Source organism: Neodiprion fabricii, chromosome 6 (genome assembly GCF_021155785.1).
Source record: "Neodiprion fabricii isolate iyNeoFabr1 chromosome 6, iyNeoFabr1.1, whole genome shotgun sequence".
Classification (NCBI taxonomy): domain Eukaryota; kingdom Metazoa; phylum Arthropoda; class Insecta; order Hymenoptera; family Diprionidae; genus Neodiprion; species Neodiprion fabricii.
Window position 1 is genome coordinate 18341091 of NC_060244.1, and position 17201 is coordinate 18358291.

Below are 17201 nucleotides of genomic sequence, written 5' to 3' on the forward strand. Positions count from 1 at the left end.
TCATGTTACGGGAATTGATCTCATGTCAATGGCATCTCGTTTATCTTGCCTTTTACTTTGTAGGTAGGACGTCCCAGTTTACAGTTTTATCGGAGTTTGATCTGTCTAACAACCCACTACGTTCAAGTTTGGGAACAGTGAACGCACAATTACTATTTTCTGAACTGAACTGATGCAGGTTGACCGCAAAGTAAGTGGAATTACGAAGGATAACTTGCATCTCGATCTTCCGAGTGCCGAGTTGAGGCACGGAATCCATTCTTACCACTCTTCGAGTCCGCGATTATCAGTTCAAGTGTCATTTCATTTCAACAGCTGTCTTGAAAACTCAAACCTAACTCTTTAATACGATCTTTTTAATTCTCGTTGTGATAGATAAGGGCCCTCATCGTCACTAGAGCTTTTGAAATTCCTTTTACTTTTCTACGGCAGCGGGGGAAATTTATTTTTAATCCTTCGAACAAAATCAAGTGCAATTATTGGCAGCCTCTACACGGAAAATGCTCGGTTCGCTGTTGAAGTTTCGCTGAAAACTTTTGCGGAAGAGCATCTTAATCTCTTACCTTTTTTCCGACCCCTTATTCAATCTGAAAGCAGCATCGGAACTCAGAAATTCTGTGTGAAATTATTGAGAAAATGACAGATTTACGTGCTCTAATTAGTTCGACGCGCAACGCTAAGCTCTTTAAGGCTTTCAACCAGGAAACCGCGAGTACCTAACGGAGACTTGTTCAACTTGAAGAAAGGCGTGAAGTTCGTAGAGAATTTGTTGTTCCGTTTTTTATAATTTTTTTATTCGTACCAACGCTTCTGCTTCTTGTTTTTCAATTTTTGGGCCACGCCAGGATGAAAATTTAAATAACTCTGAAAACCGGATGGAAATGCTCAACGCGAGGAAGGGCCGCGGGGGGTAGAAGCTGAGTGGTGGAGAGTTTCTAGTAGTCGAGGCACGAAAAACTTTTACAGGAATTCCCGTTGGCTAAAACGAAAGTTTGACAATTACCCGAACCGGTTGCCATTAGTATGTAAATTCGATTGGAGTTGTTCACTCTCCTGTTCGGTTAGCAACGCAGTTCCCTTGCGATTTTGACGCCCGTACTCGCATTAATACAGCTTCACTTCCACCCCCGGCTCTTCCTCGAGCCAAATCGAAGTTTCGCCTCTCCCTAGTTTTTGATTCCGTTCCCTACATCCGCTCCGAATTGTCTGGTTATCGAGATTTTTTTACCACATCTTTTCATCAATTTTATTGCCGCTTTAGACTGGACTGGTACGATAGTCGTTACATCATGATACCCGGCACGGCCGTAGGACCTTGCATGCAATAGTCGCGATATGCATCGTACGTAGCGCTTTGTATTAAAAATACGGTGCATCGCTCGATATATTATCACATTTTTTTTCATGTCTCTCATATCCCGAACGTTGGGATAATTGCGATACAACGAATGTTTCAAGAGTTCTCACTAATTTAGGAAGACTAGTGCTCATCGTACAAACAGCTCAATCAATCCCATTCGGCGATCGATTTTCGACGTAAATACTATCGCGAAACATGAATAGAGGAACACAATATTTAGAGATGATGATACTTGAAAATGTTATGAAAATCTCACAATCTATCCCTCACACGATTTATTTTTTGAAATTACAATTCAATTTGAAAAAAGGTTTGAAACATCGGTATTAAGTATAATTTAAAGTCTAGTGACTACACGCAGTGGAAACTGTTTTCACGCATATTTTGCAGTAACAACTTTGAACTTTTGGAATACCCGTACAGTTGCGGTTATTTTCGAAATTTCGTATAAGAAAATGTCACTCCTTTTAAACATTTGATAGATGCATAATTGATGTGTCAATAGTGTATGGATACCTATTCGTCACGTTTTGCATTTTAGCTGGTACTTGTCGTATCCAGTAGTCCCATGCTTTCGTACAAGGGTAGAATCCTTTTCATAACCTTCCTGAACAATTCACCTTGGAAGATAGAGTTCGCACCTCCTCCACCTTTCATCACGTCATCCAAGCTTACGAAGCTGCTTTTGTCGACTAGAATCATCGGGAATAGGGTAAACGATGTAACCACCTCGCATAGGGCACGCTTTTTCAATGTATCCAGTAGCTGATCGAGGCTCGGTACCACCGTGCTGCATTTAAGCTTAGCCATGGTGGCTGTCAGCGAGGCGTGATACTCGCGCACAATTAGCTCACGATGCTGTTCACGGACTTCGTCAGATAGGCTTGTACCAAAAAAGAAGAGAATGTCTATTGCTGGTGAAGCGTAATTGCTCAATTGAAAGTCCACCTGCAATTTTGGTTACCGAGTAAATCGTTATAATCAGAAGGAAAGTATGTTTCTAGCGACGCAAAACTTCAATTGGCTGCGCGCATGGAAGCTCTTCGTTTCCTCGTATCTACTTGGGTTTTTGTGTCTGATCGAATTGAACCGGGGCATGTTTGACAAGAGGACGTATTATAAGACGACTATATACGAGTATAAAATTTTGCACTTACGAATCTAGAATCGACAGGGTTCTGTTGGTCATCGTAACGGAACATTATATTATTTATCCAGAAATCTCCGTGATTGAGGACATTGAAATCGTTTTCCCGAAAAAGAGCAGCCTCGCATAGTTTTTCGCAGACAACTTCCGATAACTTCAATATCTTGTTATAAATCCTGCGTAACAGGTGTGACGTTATTGTTCGTAAATAAATTGAATAATCAGCAATAAGTTTTCACTTCAAATGAATTTTTAGTTGTAATTGTTCTCGGTGAACTATCGTTTATGATTTTTATTACCACGGATTCAATTCAGGCCATTTAGCAACCTCTTTTGCAAAATATTTCATGGTTGATTCGAAAAAGGCAATCAATACGTGATCCTTGTGGAAATTTCCTTTGTTGTACTTTGTTACAGCTGCAAGGTCCTGAAATTTAGAAATAATGCACGAATTGTCGCGGTATTATCAATGTCAAGTACTGACTTGTAATGTAAGGGTGAATCAGCCAATTCATAGGTAAATTGTAACGTTCAAAAACTTTTATTTGGTTGCAATTTTGATATGTTGTCATGTTGAGGTTGAGGTCCATGAAGCGAAAAATATTACCCGTTAAATACGTTACCTTTCCGCGGGATACGATATTATTTTACAAATTGCCATACTCGTACCTTTTCTGCAAGAGCTACCGAACTCGCGTGAAAATTAGCAAGATTGCGAATCGCTACCAAACAATGATCCAGATCCAAGCCAGCCTGACGATCAGCGAGGCGAAAGCCTTCGGCTACCAGATCCTCGAGCAACAGATGAATCGGTCCTTCTTCCTGAGTTGGCAGACATCTTGCCGATAAAGAGGCAGGCATACCATGTCTAGACAAAATCTCTTGCATCCTCGGCAAAGTTTCCGACATCATTGAAATTTCTATTTCAAAAAATCTACCATCCGCCGTCTGTATTGCATGGAACAGGGAACAGGGAATGAAAGAAAACCACGATAATAAACACAGGTTGATTCTGACAGTTATTACATAACTGGAGATCAATTTTTGACATTACCATTTTTGCTTGAATACCTTCTGCAATGGCGATTTTCGCTATGAGAGACCTTGTCTCCGTCACTTGCCGTCCGTCAAGAACCCGCAAGAATTTGACGCCGATGCGATGCATATCACTCATGTAATTGTCACCGTTGGCCGTGGCTGGCTTTACGGTAATACCTGACACTTCAATGGAATCATTTTTCTCGACTTTCCGTAAGACGGCTTTTATGTAATCCGAGTTCAACCACATCGGTACGGCCATTTTGATAACTCGAAAACGTGGGTGTCAGATACAGATTCAGTTACCCGCTGTGTTGAGGTGCCACAAGAAAAGTCTGCAAGAAAAACCCTGACATAGTAATGAAGAAAAAATATACTGATGTGTAACTACCTCAGCTTCGTCGAACTCATTTCGCTGGAGCTGCAAAATAATAACTTCTGTTCAGTTTTCGTTACGTCAACCTTAATAACTGCAATCTCGTAATTCAACAGACCAAAACAATTGGACCAGTTACTCAAAAGTTGAAGAGCAATAATTGTCGCCAACTAATTAAAGTGGGCATTGTTGAAGTAGGGAAAGGAAATGTTCAGTTAAGATAAAAAAAGAAAGATATTTTTCTTGTTGCGCCTATGAATAGAGATTTGAGTTGAACTACGTCGAAGGTATGTAAGAGAAACTGATCTCTTATTGTCGGTCAAAAGTTTCCTAGATTGGCCATTGGTGGTGATTCAACGTTAGAACACGACTGGCCTTGACAATTCGTGCATGCAAGAGAACAAAACAGTCCAACTTTTTTGCAACCACATTTAGCATTGCATGCTTTTTTACAGTTGCAAAAAATTGAGTTTAGCAGTTTTCCTGGCGCAGGTGGAAGTAAAGTCTGGATTGGTTCCAATGCATTATCGATCAACTTCCAACCCCAATCTTTTGGGTCCGGCTGATAACCAAGCCGAAAAATATGTTGATGAGCAGCGACTGAGGTTGGAGGAAGACAAGCTAATTGTACTTGTTTTTTATTCCGAGTGTTTTTAACAATCGAAATCGGTTTCATCACCTCGTTCGATACTTGCATTTATCAATGTCTTCATACCACGTTCAACAGTAACAGTTTCATCTTCACTTCAAAGTTTAGTACAAATAAAACAATACTCTGACATTTTTATATTAAAAATTAAAACAGCCCGAAATAGGTTAAAATAAACACGTGTTTTCACTACAGAGCGGCGCTCAAGACTAACGGAATTTCATCTATGGTGCATTCGAACATGAAGCAGGTATACGACCCTAGCCACGCCCACTATTAAACAGAGGGACAGATGTTTGTTCAAGGTTACACTAGCGTATGAATTAAGGGACTGGGTTACTTGTTACCTGATATTCTCATAGTGATACTTATGTATATTTTATATTTTAAAAATAAGTTAGAACCATCCATAAAAACATATTCTCACTTATATTACAGCTACAGAGGTATATACGTGGCGCGCTTATGCATACAATGACGCTTACAACTTTTTAAATCGTTTTATCTCAGAAGCGGTATCTTTTAGGAAAAAAATTATTGATACCTTTTTTATAGATAATTTTACGATCTACAACTTTTGTCTTAGGTAATTTTACGATAAAACTTACCGTTTTGGAGAAAATCGCGAAAAACCTATTTTTTTGACCTTTGACCTTGAGTCAATTTTTTTACATTGGTCGTAACAATGGGGAATTTTGAAGAGTCGTTTTTAATTGTGTTTTGAACAAGTTTACTCAGATTCAGCTGGATGGTAATTCTTGTACCTTTGATCTTGTTTTTCAACCTAATTTGACCGGACTATGGAGCGCTACAATTGGGCTGAAATGACGCGAGCGGGGCTAGCGTGCCGGTTTCGAGGACGGTAGAGCTCCAGACATGGTAGAGACGAGAAGTGCTCGAGACAGTTAAGTTGATATCAGTTTCGGAGCAAAAGCGGCATGGGCAGGAATCCGTTAATTTCAAGTTGAATACGAGTAGGCGCAGATTCATGTTAGAGGCGCCTGGTTCTCCGCGGCATGGACATTGAGGTGTTCACGTGACTGCGTAGAGATCCCGGTGTCGACTATGAGAATTTGAATACATCGAATCGATCATTGTTCCGGATTGTCAGCATCGTTGAAAGAAAGGATCGACGGTTCCCGTGACTCAAACTTGAGGAGTGTGTGCTGGAGCTCCTGAAGCCCGATTGATAGGGGGATGGACTTAAAAATGGTAATGCGACCGTGGTGGAACTCTGTCTTGGGGCACACTGTGTACATGCGCTATATTTCGATCTCTGACTCCTTGATCAAGAATTGAGGCATTTCGATTCATTGCCGTGTATCATGACGATTATGTTTGACACGTGTGTCCATTATGTACGCCAGGCTGTGAAGAATTATGAACTACAGAATAAAAGAGTATTTGAACAAGTTTACAAACTGTTTGTGAATGTAGCCACGGTTCTCTATACTATGAACTCATTGGATCGCTGACGTGAAAAGTCCTTGGTGACCTGACTCCGATTTTAATTATTGATATACATGATATTTAATGACGGATGCTTTAGTCGCTATAGGACAATGGAGACCATACTGTCTGGAGGCTGATGGAGTACAGCTATTACACGCCGAGATGTTATGTATTTGTAGGTAGAGTGAAGCTGCGGTACACTACTGGACCTAAGAAGGTGCTTGGGCGTCCAGGAAATGATATATAGATACGATATATCGATTATTCGCGAGAATAAATTTGTGGAAAGTCAAATTTGAATGTTTTAGGTGACTTGCATGATTGCTGAAAAATTATCGTATGTCACATTGGGTGATTCACTCGAAAAAAAATTTTTTCATCAGTGCTGCTCCCTTATAAAACTGTTATTTATAATGAAAAATGAATCCTCTACAAATTTAAGCTCGATCGGATACAATTTCGAGTTTTTGTATTTACATTGAAATAACACGTAAAAAATGCTTGACTTAACTCACCGTCGATTTCGCGTGAAAATACAGAGGAAAATTGAAAATAATAAAGACTCAAATTTTCTCTGAATTTAATTATTTTCGATTCTCAAAGTTTTTCAGTTTCGAGTCAATAATTCTGAAAATATGAAAAGTTAGATGAAGTATTTGGAGACCTCTTTCGAACTAAAAATTGTTGCCTACAAAAAAAGGTATCTTGATATTTTTCATTTTCGTCTGTATTTTCACGTGAAATCGACGGTGAGTTGAGTTTAGCATTTTTTCACATGTTATTTTAATCTGAAAACTGATCATAAACAACTGTTTTATGAGGGAGCAGCACTAAAAAAAAATGATTGTTTCTTTGGGTGAACCACCCTAATGTCACACCGGATTTTTGAAAATTTCTCAGATTTTTCGCCAGATTTTCTTTCCCCTCCATCTGGCAAAAAACATATCCCCATTCCGGCGTTAAGCTTAAAAATGTTGAATATGATACGCGAATTTTCAGAATTTTTTCATATTTTTAAATTGTGTCGATAAATAAAACCGTTTAAAAAAATTGCAGAAAATCCAAACGGAGTTCACAAAATTAGAAAAAAAGGAAAACAGAATATTTTTCACAGTGAGAACAATCATATAATTAATCGCCGGCCCAATCCGAGAGGTTGAGGGTCAAACCTAGGTCGAAATGATATGGGTTGCCCCTTATGCATGAGTTTGACCGACTGGAATAAAAATCACAGAGTGGTATGAAACCGATAAAAGAGTATATCAAGAGTTCAGTGCCAGAGTAGGTTAACACACCTTATCGATAAAGTTCACTTTAACAGACTGTCTAAAACTATTTAAAATGAGTCTTGTCGACTAGGCTAGTCTGGCCCAGAATTCTTCATATAATCTAATCAATAAAACTCAATCATAGAAATAGGCTTGATGTTGATACGAAATTACGCAATGAGGAAATAAATAGGCGTATATGTGACGCATCGTACGGCCCAATGATATATGTTTTGGACCGACCTTAAACTCAACTCGACTGAGTACCAACTGGAGGAAACAGAATGGATGGACTCTAATTTTCAAGTACGATAGACGACGATACTAAAATAGTGAATGGCAAAAAAGATGTGAATAGAAGGAAAGTTGTTAATCAGGTAAGAAATCGAGTTTGTGGGAGCAAAAGAATCAAGCGACTGATTACTAGACGGATTAATTATATGAATACTTATCGTAAGTGTCTTGCGTATCTTAGAAATTTATCAGCCGCCATGTTATGGCCTTCAAATAGCACGTGAATATTTTAAGTGGCTCGAAGTGACCTGATAGACTTGTGTAACATTGAGTAGACGTCGAAAATACGTAATTAATATGTACGATAAGTGAATACCTTACAGAGTTGCGAATAGAACAATTTTTCAGCTAACCTTGCAGCGTGGATAGTATCAATAAATCATGCGTCAAAATAAAATTTATTTATGAATATTTACATAGAGTTTTGAACATATTGCTAGTATCACTCATGATAGTGAAATGATCGGAGGATCGAAAAAACGCGCCTCCCGTGTTCGTTTGCATTGCGAGTTAGAGCTGGACTTCGATTAACAGTTTAAGCTTGGATGATGATTTGATGGTCTCTTCAAAAAGTGTATACGACGTTGATATTATAGTATATATATAGATGAGTGATATGTTGGGAATGATTACCTAACGTACGACGGTGATGACTTTGAAGTTTTGAAATAGCTTCAGTTATTCTTGAGAACCGTAGACAAAATAAATCTCGCCTGTACGTATTCAGGCCAGTTATAATGGATTTGTGAATGCTGGGTTGAAATCTACCGGAGACCGTTTTGCGTATCCAACAATCCCATGCTGTCGTACAATGGGAGAATCCTCGTCATAACCTTTCGGAACAATTCACCCTTGTACGAGAGTCTTTCATGTTCCACGTTGTACTCCTCCGCTTCCTCCGGACTGATCACACTCTTTAGATCGAATAAAGCCAACGGTAATATCGAGAACGTTAGAATCACTTCGAACAGAGCACGCTTTCTCAACGAATCCATTATATATTCGAGACTTGGTCCTGCGGTGCTGCACTTCAGCTGGGCCATGGCAGTTGTCAAAGCGGCGTGATACTCGCGCACAATTAACTCACGGTGTTGCTTACGGACATCGTCGTTTGGGCTTGTTGCGAAAAAGTAGAGAAGGTCGAGCACTGGTGAAGCGTAGTTACTGATTTGAAAGTCTAACTGCAATTCGTAGACGGAGAAGCGATTCATTATTTTGAATGAGATTCTTTTTCCATTGAGCAAATGAATAAAATAGCAATAAGAGTTGCAGGCGCAGACTCTTATACCGACATAGTTACCGACACTTGGCCGAGGCACAAACCACCATAGAGTGGGGTATATCCCTACTCTCAAACATTCTAGAAAAAGGTTTGTGTCTTGGCTAGGTGTCGGTAAAAGAATCTGTGTTCAGAACTGTTATTGCAGTTCTACTTAAATGGTACTTTTGGTACCACCCCGAGCACCATGTATGTACACAATTTCATACTTACGAATCTATGATCGATGGGCTTGTGATTTTCGTCATAACGGAACATCATGTTATTTGTCCAGACATCTCCGTGTGTGAGAACGTTGAAATCGTCTTCTCGTAAAAGAGCAGCTTCACATCCTCTCTCATAGAGACCTTCAGGAAGCTTTGCGAGTTTTTGACGAATCCTAAATAAAAAAATTTTCATTTGGTGTATCAAAGGAAAGTCGAGTTTTAATCGTGTTGTGTAGATTCGAAAGAAAGTTCAGTTCATTCAACAAAATCTGGTTGTATAAACCATATTTATGGTTAACCAAATATTCTTTCAATCTCGAATTTAAAGAAGCTGCTTGACGTGACATATTTATATTTTTACAGATAATTTAACTGATTGAATGCGATGATTTGACGGAGTTCATTGAACGTTTGGTTTAAAGAAACTACTATACGTATGACGGAAGAACTTAGGTAAACCAGTTTTAGTTGATTTGAATCTGTTATTTGTTTCAGTGATGCATCCTTATTTACTAATAACATTTTCTTGGAGATACCGAATTCTCTTCTGAGCGGAATTTAGAACTCAGCTTTTTGTAATTACCGTGGGCTCAACTCGGGCCAATTAGCAACTTCCTCCGCTAACATTTTCGCTCTGCCTGGATAAAATTCAATGACTGCGTTACACTGATTCTTGTCAAACATTCCTTTGTTGTACTTTTTCACGGCTTGCAGGTCCTTGAATTCAGAAATAACGCACAAATTTCAATGCTGTAATTCTTAAACCGGTCGACTGAGCGGCGAGATGAATATTCCAAGAATTCGTTCTATGTAAGAAATGCTATTTCATGGCACTGCAAACAAGACTTTAGCACATTGCCATATCCGTACCTTCTCCGCAAGGGCTACAGAAGCCGCGTGAAACTTGGCAAGATTTCTCATTGCAACTAGACAATGATCCAGATCTAATCCCTTTCGGCGATCGGCGAGACGAAATCCTGCGACTAGTAGATCCTCGAGGAACAAATGCTTTGGGTCTGCTTCCTGGATGTGTAGACATTGTGCCGATAAAGAAGCAGACATACCGTGACTCGTCAGAATCTCTTGCATCCTCGGCAAAGTTTCCGACATCATAGACATTTCTATCTCGAAAAATCGAGATTCTCTTGCCTATTTCAAAGAGGAAATAGTGTATAATCGTATTCGTGCAGGTCATTTTGACCTCTTTGAATTTAGGGTCAATTTGTTACGTCATTACCATTTCATCCCGACAACCGCCATCAGTGGCGACTTTTGTTATGATAGACTTCGACTCCGTTACTTGGCGCCCTTCGAGAATCCGCGAGTAATCTACGTTCAAGCGATACAAGTCACTCGCGTAATTTTCACCCTTGGCTATAGCTGGCTTTACACTCAAACTGGACACCTTGATAGAATCATCCTTCTCTGCCTTCCGGAGGATCGTTTGCACGTAATCCGAGTCCAGCCACTTGGGCACGGCCATTGTTATAACTTGAAGGCGTGGGTCTCAGGTACAATTTCAGTTCTCTGCGCTGAACGGCGGTTAAAAATTGCTGGAACAAAACCGTGGGTAAAATTATTCGGGGAAACTTTAGTAACAAGTGGATCGATGTCAACAATCAAACTAGCAACCTCTACCTGAATGAAACCAAGATTTACATTCGTGTTGCTGTCAGGCCTGGGAAAAAATCATGAATTGGTAACTTTGCGATTGGCAATCGCGAAGTTGAATTAATTTTTTTTTATCTCTACGAAGTTCCATTTTTTCGAAAAAATAACATCGCTTAGTCCTATAGGTTGGAACCATAATTCTAAAAAAAGTATATCATCCGATACAAATATGCTCCGGCTCCCAAAATGACGATTTTCATGCTGCGCTAACAAACTGATCAGACATACTCCAGTGAGAGCAAATATCCTACTTCTCAAACAATTACTTACATCACGATTATTCGGAACTTAAGGATCACTGAATTACTTTACTTCTGAGAAATACGGAATGTTTAGGACCTACATATTCCAAATATTCCGAACGTGCAAAACTTTTTTTGAATGGGATAAAGTAATAATGTTTAACGCCTAAGATATTACAAAAGTAGGTATTGGATTTCCATGAGATCTCAAAACATCCTGATTGGATGGAAGATGCCTCAGATTACGAATTAAACAGTATTTGATGCGTTACTTCGGTGCAGTGGAAATTGAAAACACGCATTATGACATTGTACTGATAAGTAATTATCTCGTTAATATTTAAGACACTACAACCAGTCAAGTCCGCCGCTAAGTTCCCATTGATGCAAGAAATTTATTCTTGATGAATGAGATTTCGTATTTGTACATCATTAGCAATTTTGATAATGCCACTCTGTTGCTAACGTAAGGTACATTATTAATGTAAGAATTATTGTCTTTACCAAACTTCGATACCGTGTCGCATATTTTCTCGTGCTGTCCGAACTATTCTATAGTATAATGAATATGAATACAACGATAAACAACGTTTAGACAAATTTTGAACATGGTTGCAAGAAAATTGGCAGACATTTTTCTTCGCTTAAGTAGGTTGTAAGTTTAAAAAAAAATCAGGCTTGTATTTGATTACGATTCCACGTACCTACCCAGCTGAAAAAATGTATTCGGTCCAAGAAATTTAGTTTACTTGAGTCAAATAATTTGTTTACTTGAATTAGTTTTTCCAATTCCAATATTCAAATTTTTTGGCATATACGGTTTTAATTTAATCTATCGCTGTGATTTCTTGGCTAAATCAAACCAAAACATTTACTCAAGCGAAAACGTGATCTCTACGAATGCAAAGATATATTGCTTTGGCCGGTGGCATTCGTTTGTCAATTGAAATAATTGACTACTTGATTCAAGTATCAATTACATCTTTCTTCTGAATTTATTCAATCAACATTTCTCACACAATTTTCTTAAATGATTTTGAACTTGCATGTATCATTTATTTATCGACAGACAAATAATTATTTCACTTGTCTCGAATAGCATTTATTTTTCTCCATTTTATTTCGCAATGCTCTGACAAATCTGTCGGACAATTCGCACTCAAGCTGCTATCGCGAAACTGATAAAATCTTCGGTGTCTGGATAAATAAATTTTTTCCTTGAAAACAAAGTTTCAACTGTGCACAGACAGCCGCTTCAGATTATTTGGACGTCTAAGATCGCATGAGAAACGTTCGGGAGAAACGGAGAAGTTATCTAGGTATATACTATCTCAGATTTTTTTTTATGAATTGTTGAATATATGTTAATATATAATACATACATCAAAAGAGTTTAATTAAGAACGAATTATAAGCTACTGTAAAGCCCTATCAACAAATTGCAATCATGGGTGCTTCACAGAATGAATTTTTTTTTAAGTTCAATAATGAATTTTCATGTTTGCGAATAACTCGGAAATTCTTGTGAACGATATTTCTCAAATCTAATCGGTTTTAAGATAGCCAAAATCCCGTTGATTGAGGCCAAGGCCATGAAATTCATTTCATTTACTCTCGAAATGTTAGATGAAACGTTGATTACACACACAGACACACACACACACACACACACACACTGTTGCCTGCTGCGATTTATAAATTCATTGTGGTTTTTAATGTAATCTAAAATTGCACTGACCTACAAAATTTCACTACTTTATACATACAACAATATCTGGTACGTCAGACGGTTGATCGATACCATTGTTCGGTTTTGGCGAGGTATGGAGAATAAACTACGTAATTGGTCTTATAATTTCAATTATTTCGGTTTATTACCGTTCAGAGTTCGAAAGATAAGAAAATCCGACTGCTGAATACGTACCTGATCGTAAGTAACTATGAGTGTATTTAGATTGGCAAGTGGATAATTCAAAATGTGCAATTAAAAGTAATGATAACGATTGATCAATCCGTGAATAAGTGATTGCGAACAACGAGGCTTGCGAAAATATTGAAAATAGTTATAAATGGTAAGTGAAATTATCAGGTGAAATATCACCGCTGTCGTTTAGAAGTTTCTTACGTTTGATTCTGATTATTAACTCAGTCGTTGAAATCGCACTTCTGTATATTCGAATACTGACAGAATATTCGACAAAGTTTCAAAGTTTGCTATGATCGAGTAATATCAGAGGAGGTGTTGACTGTTTAAAAAAACTGCAACCAACTACGACCATCTACCTTTACAGTAGTTTTTATGGATGGAGTTAAGGGATGGTGATCCGTCAAGTCTTCTCATTGGTTCACCGTAATTTGTGGGGGTTTCAACCAATCACTTTGGCTTATTATGTTCGAACACAGTTATCTTGGTGTCTCGACTAGACATACTCGATCAAATTCTCACGGTATCATCTAGCAGATGCCGGAGATACGGGATTGTTTGGTTATACAAAGAATACCTCGTCGACGTGAAGTACGAAGACAATTTTTAGCTTTACGATTTATCATTTTAGCACGATCCAAAGTTGTCTAAATCGGTAATTCACGTATTAAATGAAACTACATTTATTGACATGTATTTAAATATTAATTTTTAGATGATCAAGAGATCAGTAAAATACGCTTCAGTGTTCATTCGCAGTGCAAGCTATTTACTTTTGGAATTTAAATGACGGTTTGATGGTCTTTCATGTTTTCACCACATTTTCGGTCTGCTATTATACATAATTTACCTCATTTTTTGTTGAATTGAAATTGAAGTGAGAAAATACGTGCAACGTCGGTATAGAAGTTTGCAGTTGCAGAATGAATGTTTTTAAAAATACATGTAGACGCGGTTATTTCCCAAAAAAGTTGATATAACATAAATGTGCAATGCTGCGTCCCGATTTGTAAAAAATTAGAACTATTAGCTTTCTCACCGGCAAAATTTGGCGCTGAATAATCCTTTTTCGATTTTAGTTGAGATTGGAACTTTTCTGTACCGGCAGGACATATTTATCCCATCGATTGCACATCACTTCTGCACTGTTACTATTTTTCGCTTCTCGATGAAAAAAATTTTGCTATCTTGTTAAATAAGCTCAATAAATGACGTAAGAATATTTATCAGTGTTGCAGATTTTTATCAAAAGTTATTAAATGCCATTATCAAATACGTTGTCTCGAAATCATAAATGAAAACCGACGATTAAAAGATTAGTCCAGAGCCACATGGAAGGAAGTTTGAGATTAATATATTACGGTCTGTAAATATTATCGACAACGAGATAAGTTTATGTTTTACAAACACCAAAAACCGGGGATGAATATATATGAAGGTCGAAGATTAGATCATGAAAATTGTTTGAAATTATAGATTATTCAACATTTCGAACTTGGCAAAAATGTAAAATTCCAATCCGAAGATTATTGTTTACAATCTCTTGTAAAATTTTTTTTAAATACTTTGGGCAAATTACCTTCTCCGATATATATAACAAGCGTGGTATTGGCAAATATCATTTGATGATGACATTTCAGGCAGAAGATGTATTCATTCGAAATCGTGTTCTGCTGGTACAATGAGCTGGTACCTGATATGTTGAGAATTTTGATGCTGTCGCAGAGAGATAGAATTGATATCCTTGTTATCATCTTCCGGAGCAATTCCCAGTGCAAGAGAGAACTCTCCTGTCTTCCATCTACTGTCGTCGTCATTTCCTTCCAACTTCTCCGATCGATTCATACACTTTCGTGAACAATGAAATCACCTCGCATAGTGAACTCTGTTGACAAAAAAAAAAATAAATAAATAAAAGTAGACAGTGTCTACTGTCTAGTGCCAGTGAACCGTTGTGACTAATTTGAATGTCTGTCCATGCAATTTATATAACGAGGCGGTCTATTATTCTGCGAATGGAACAACGTAGTGGAAGGTGCAACATCTGCATTATATTTTCTATGATGTTTATATATAATACATATATTTTTTTTAATCCAGCACACGTCACCTATTCAGAATTGCGCAAAACAATTACCGCTAAGAATAATTATCACGCGATCTTCATTTTCTTTTCGTCGATGATTAAACTGCGATGACTTTAGCTGAAAGCATTAGTTATCCAAAAACGATAATTTCAGATCCAGTTTTGACCGAAATTCCTCATTTCTTTCCGCAAAGCAGTTTCCAAAGCAATTATCTTGGGCTTCAAATAGTGGCGTAGTTGTAGCTACACGTCAGAACTCTTCTAAAGTGCCCTAATCTGTCTTCTAAATGCATCAACTGGAAGATAAATGTAAAACAGTTGTTATAATTTACTGTGTTCAAGCCCAGCGGCGTGGGTTTCGATCCTGAACAGCCTCCGCTCACTGTCACGGAAAGTTTTCTGTTATTATTTAAATGGAGTTATTTAAAAGGTTCGTACCTCACGGCATGTGCAAATACGTCGGTATTTGCCTGGAGGCGAGTCGGGAAATATCATATTGAATTAATGAAGAGCATTGCCTCCGTGTGACAGGATATACAATATTTATCCATGGAACTGTACAAATTATCATTCTCGATGGCAGAAATCAAGATCGGTGCTCGCGGATCCTGCCAAGTTCATTAAAAACAACATGAATGCGTGCGATGCCTGCGCACCATCTCTAACCGCAAATAGAAGCATTTGGCCTACCTGGAGAAAATATTATCACATATTTCTCCCTTGTTACGATGAAATTTGATATTCGACGAGTTTTGTACGTTTATAGATTTTTAGGGGTTGACGAAAGGCTTTTGCACCAGAGGTGCTTTTTGGAGGTTTGCTAATGCTTTTGAAGAATTTGACAAATTGTGATAAAATGATGCTTCTCAGAAGAGAGATTATTATATTATGATATGCAAATTTTAGCAACAATATTTCAAAATAAGTTTACTTCTTATAAACATTGAAATTCGGGGATGAATCTGAAGATCGAAGACGAGAGATCGAAGAATCTAAGACCGTGAATATTGTATCGAATTTTCGGTTCGAAAGAGTTCAGAACTGCATTCCTATGATCATTTTTGACAATCTATTCATAAAAATACCTCACACGAATCAAGTTTTATTCAAGAAAGCATAATATTGGTACATATCTCGAGTTCAGTGCGATATTCGGTAGATATCGATATAAATAATCCAAGAACAGGGTATTCGAATGAGCTTGAAATTTTTATCAAGTATTCAGGACATTGGTGGATTATAAATGGATGCTGAACGACTACGTTTATTCAAGATCATGTTCCGAATAACCTGACACCCGGGCATCTGGTGAAATCCCATTCTGTCGTACAAAGGTAAAACCCTCGTCATTGCAGCTTTTCCATCAATCCACGGTGTAAAATTTTTTAAGATCCTTTCTCTCTGCTAAAATAAGCCTCAATACAGCAAGCCGATCCCTTTTCTATCGGTGAAATTGTTCGGCTTTTATCGGCAAAAGTGAATCTTGCTTCGAGATAAGCAATTATTTAACTTAAGTAATATAAAATCGATGGAAAAAATAAATTTAAGAGTTTGAATAAAATTGTCTAACCGGGATGCTGATGTGGCGATAACTTCGCGGCATTCAACTCGGCTTCCTTAGGCCGTTCGAATATATATTTGATTCCTCGAGAATACGGGCATTCGGGTATAGACGGTACATTATGTAATCTCGCTAACGCAATCTTTTCATTTCGAAACCCCAAACTCCGGCTCTGAGTTATAGCAATTTGGGAGACAACCTCTCCCCGCTCACTATCTTCGCCGATAACTTCTCCGTGGACATGCGATCCGCAGCCCAGACCATTGGCCTCGGTTCACTACGATGGCCTCCGAGTCCAGATTCATTATCAAAGCGACTTATCCGCTGCTTGTCGGGATCTTAGACAGCCAACCGCAGCTCAGGCTTCATCCACTCCCCAATCCTTAGGAGTACTCACCTACAAATTAAGCGGATAGAATACGAGCCGGGATCTCTCTTTTTTTTTTATACTACAGAAAGTTTCTACATTCAATTACGTTGTATTAAGGATCAATGAGCCGTACCGTCTGAAATAAAAAACAGTTTGAAAAAATCATATAATGGAAACATGAATGAAACAATATTCCTACTATGGTGATAGACACGATTACGAGAAAATTCTAATAGCACGAGCTAAGATATAAGATATTTTTGGATTCAAGAGTTTCA

The 17201-nt window shown here is 38.0% G+C and overlaps 1 protein-coding gene across 1 annotated transcript; it reads right to left on the reverse strand.

Annotated features, from left to right (window-relative positions):
- Nucleotides 1-2375: 2375 nt before the first annotated feature.
- LOC124185552 lies at nt 2376-13246 on the reverse strand. The gene is made up of 10 exons (XM_046576428.1): nt 13108-13246; nt 10307-10622; nt 9940-10218; nt 9653-9786; nt 9077-9242; nt 8352-8765; nt 3562-3831; nt 3177-3455; nt 2807-2934; nt 2376-2683 (listed from the first exon to the last, which is right to left on the reverse strand). The coding sequence occupies exons 2-10, from the start codon at nt 10550-10552 to the stop codon at nt 2488-2490; spliced, it is 2112 nt and encodes a 703-aa protein (XP_046432384.1). The 5' UTR covers nt 10553-10622; nt 13108-13246; the 3' UTR covers nt 2376-2487.
- Nucleotides 13247-17201: the final 3955 nt, after the last annotated feature.

Bases quoted from the DNA above. Each gene is read 5' to 3' on its own strand.
- LOC124185552 (XM_046576428.1), bottom strand. From the start codon at position 10,552: ATGGCCGTGCCCAAGTGGCTGGACTCGGATTACGTGCAAACGATCCTC. The intron at 3,832-8,351 runs TAGATTTCAACC...ATCTGTATCTGA, and splicing joins ATACGCAAAACGGTCTCCGG to CACCCACGTTTTCGAGTTAT. The intron at 2,935-3,176 runs GTACGAGTATGG...TCTAAATTTCAG, and splicing joins CGGTAGCTCTTGCAGAAAAG to GACCTTGCAGCTGTAACAAA.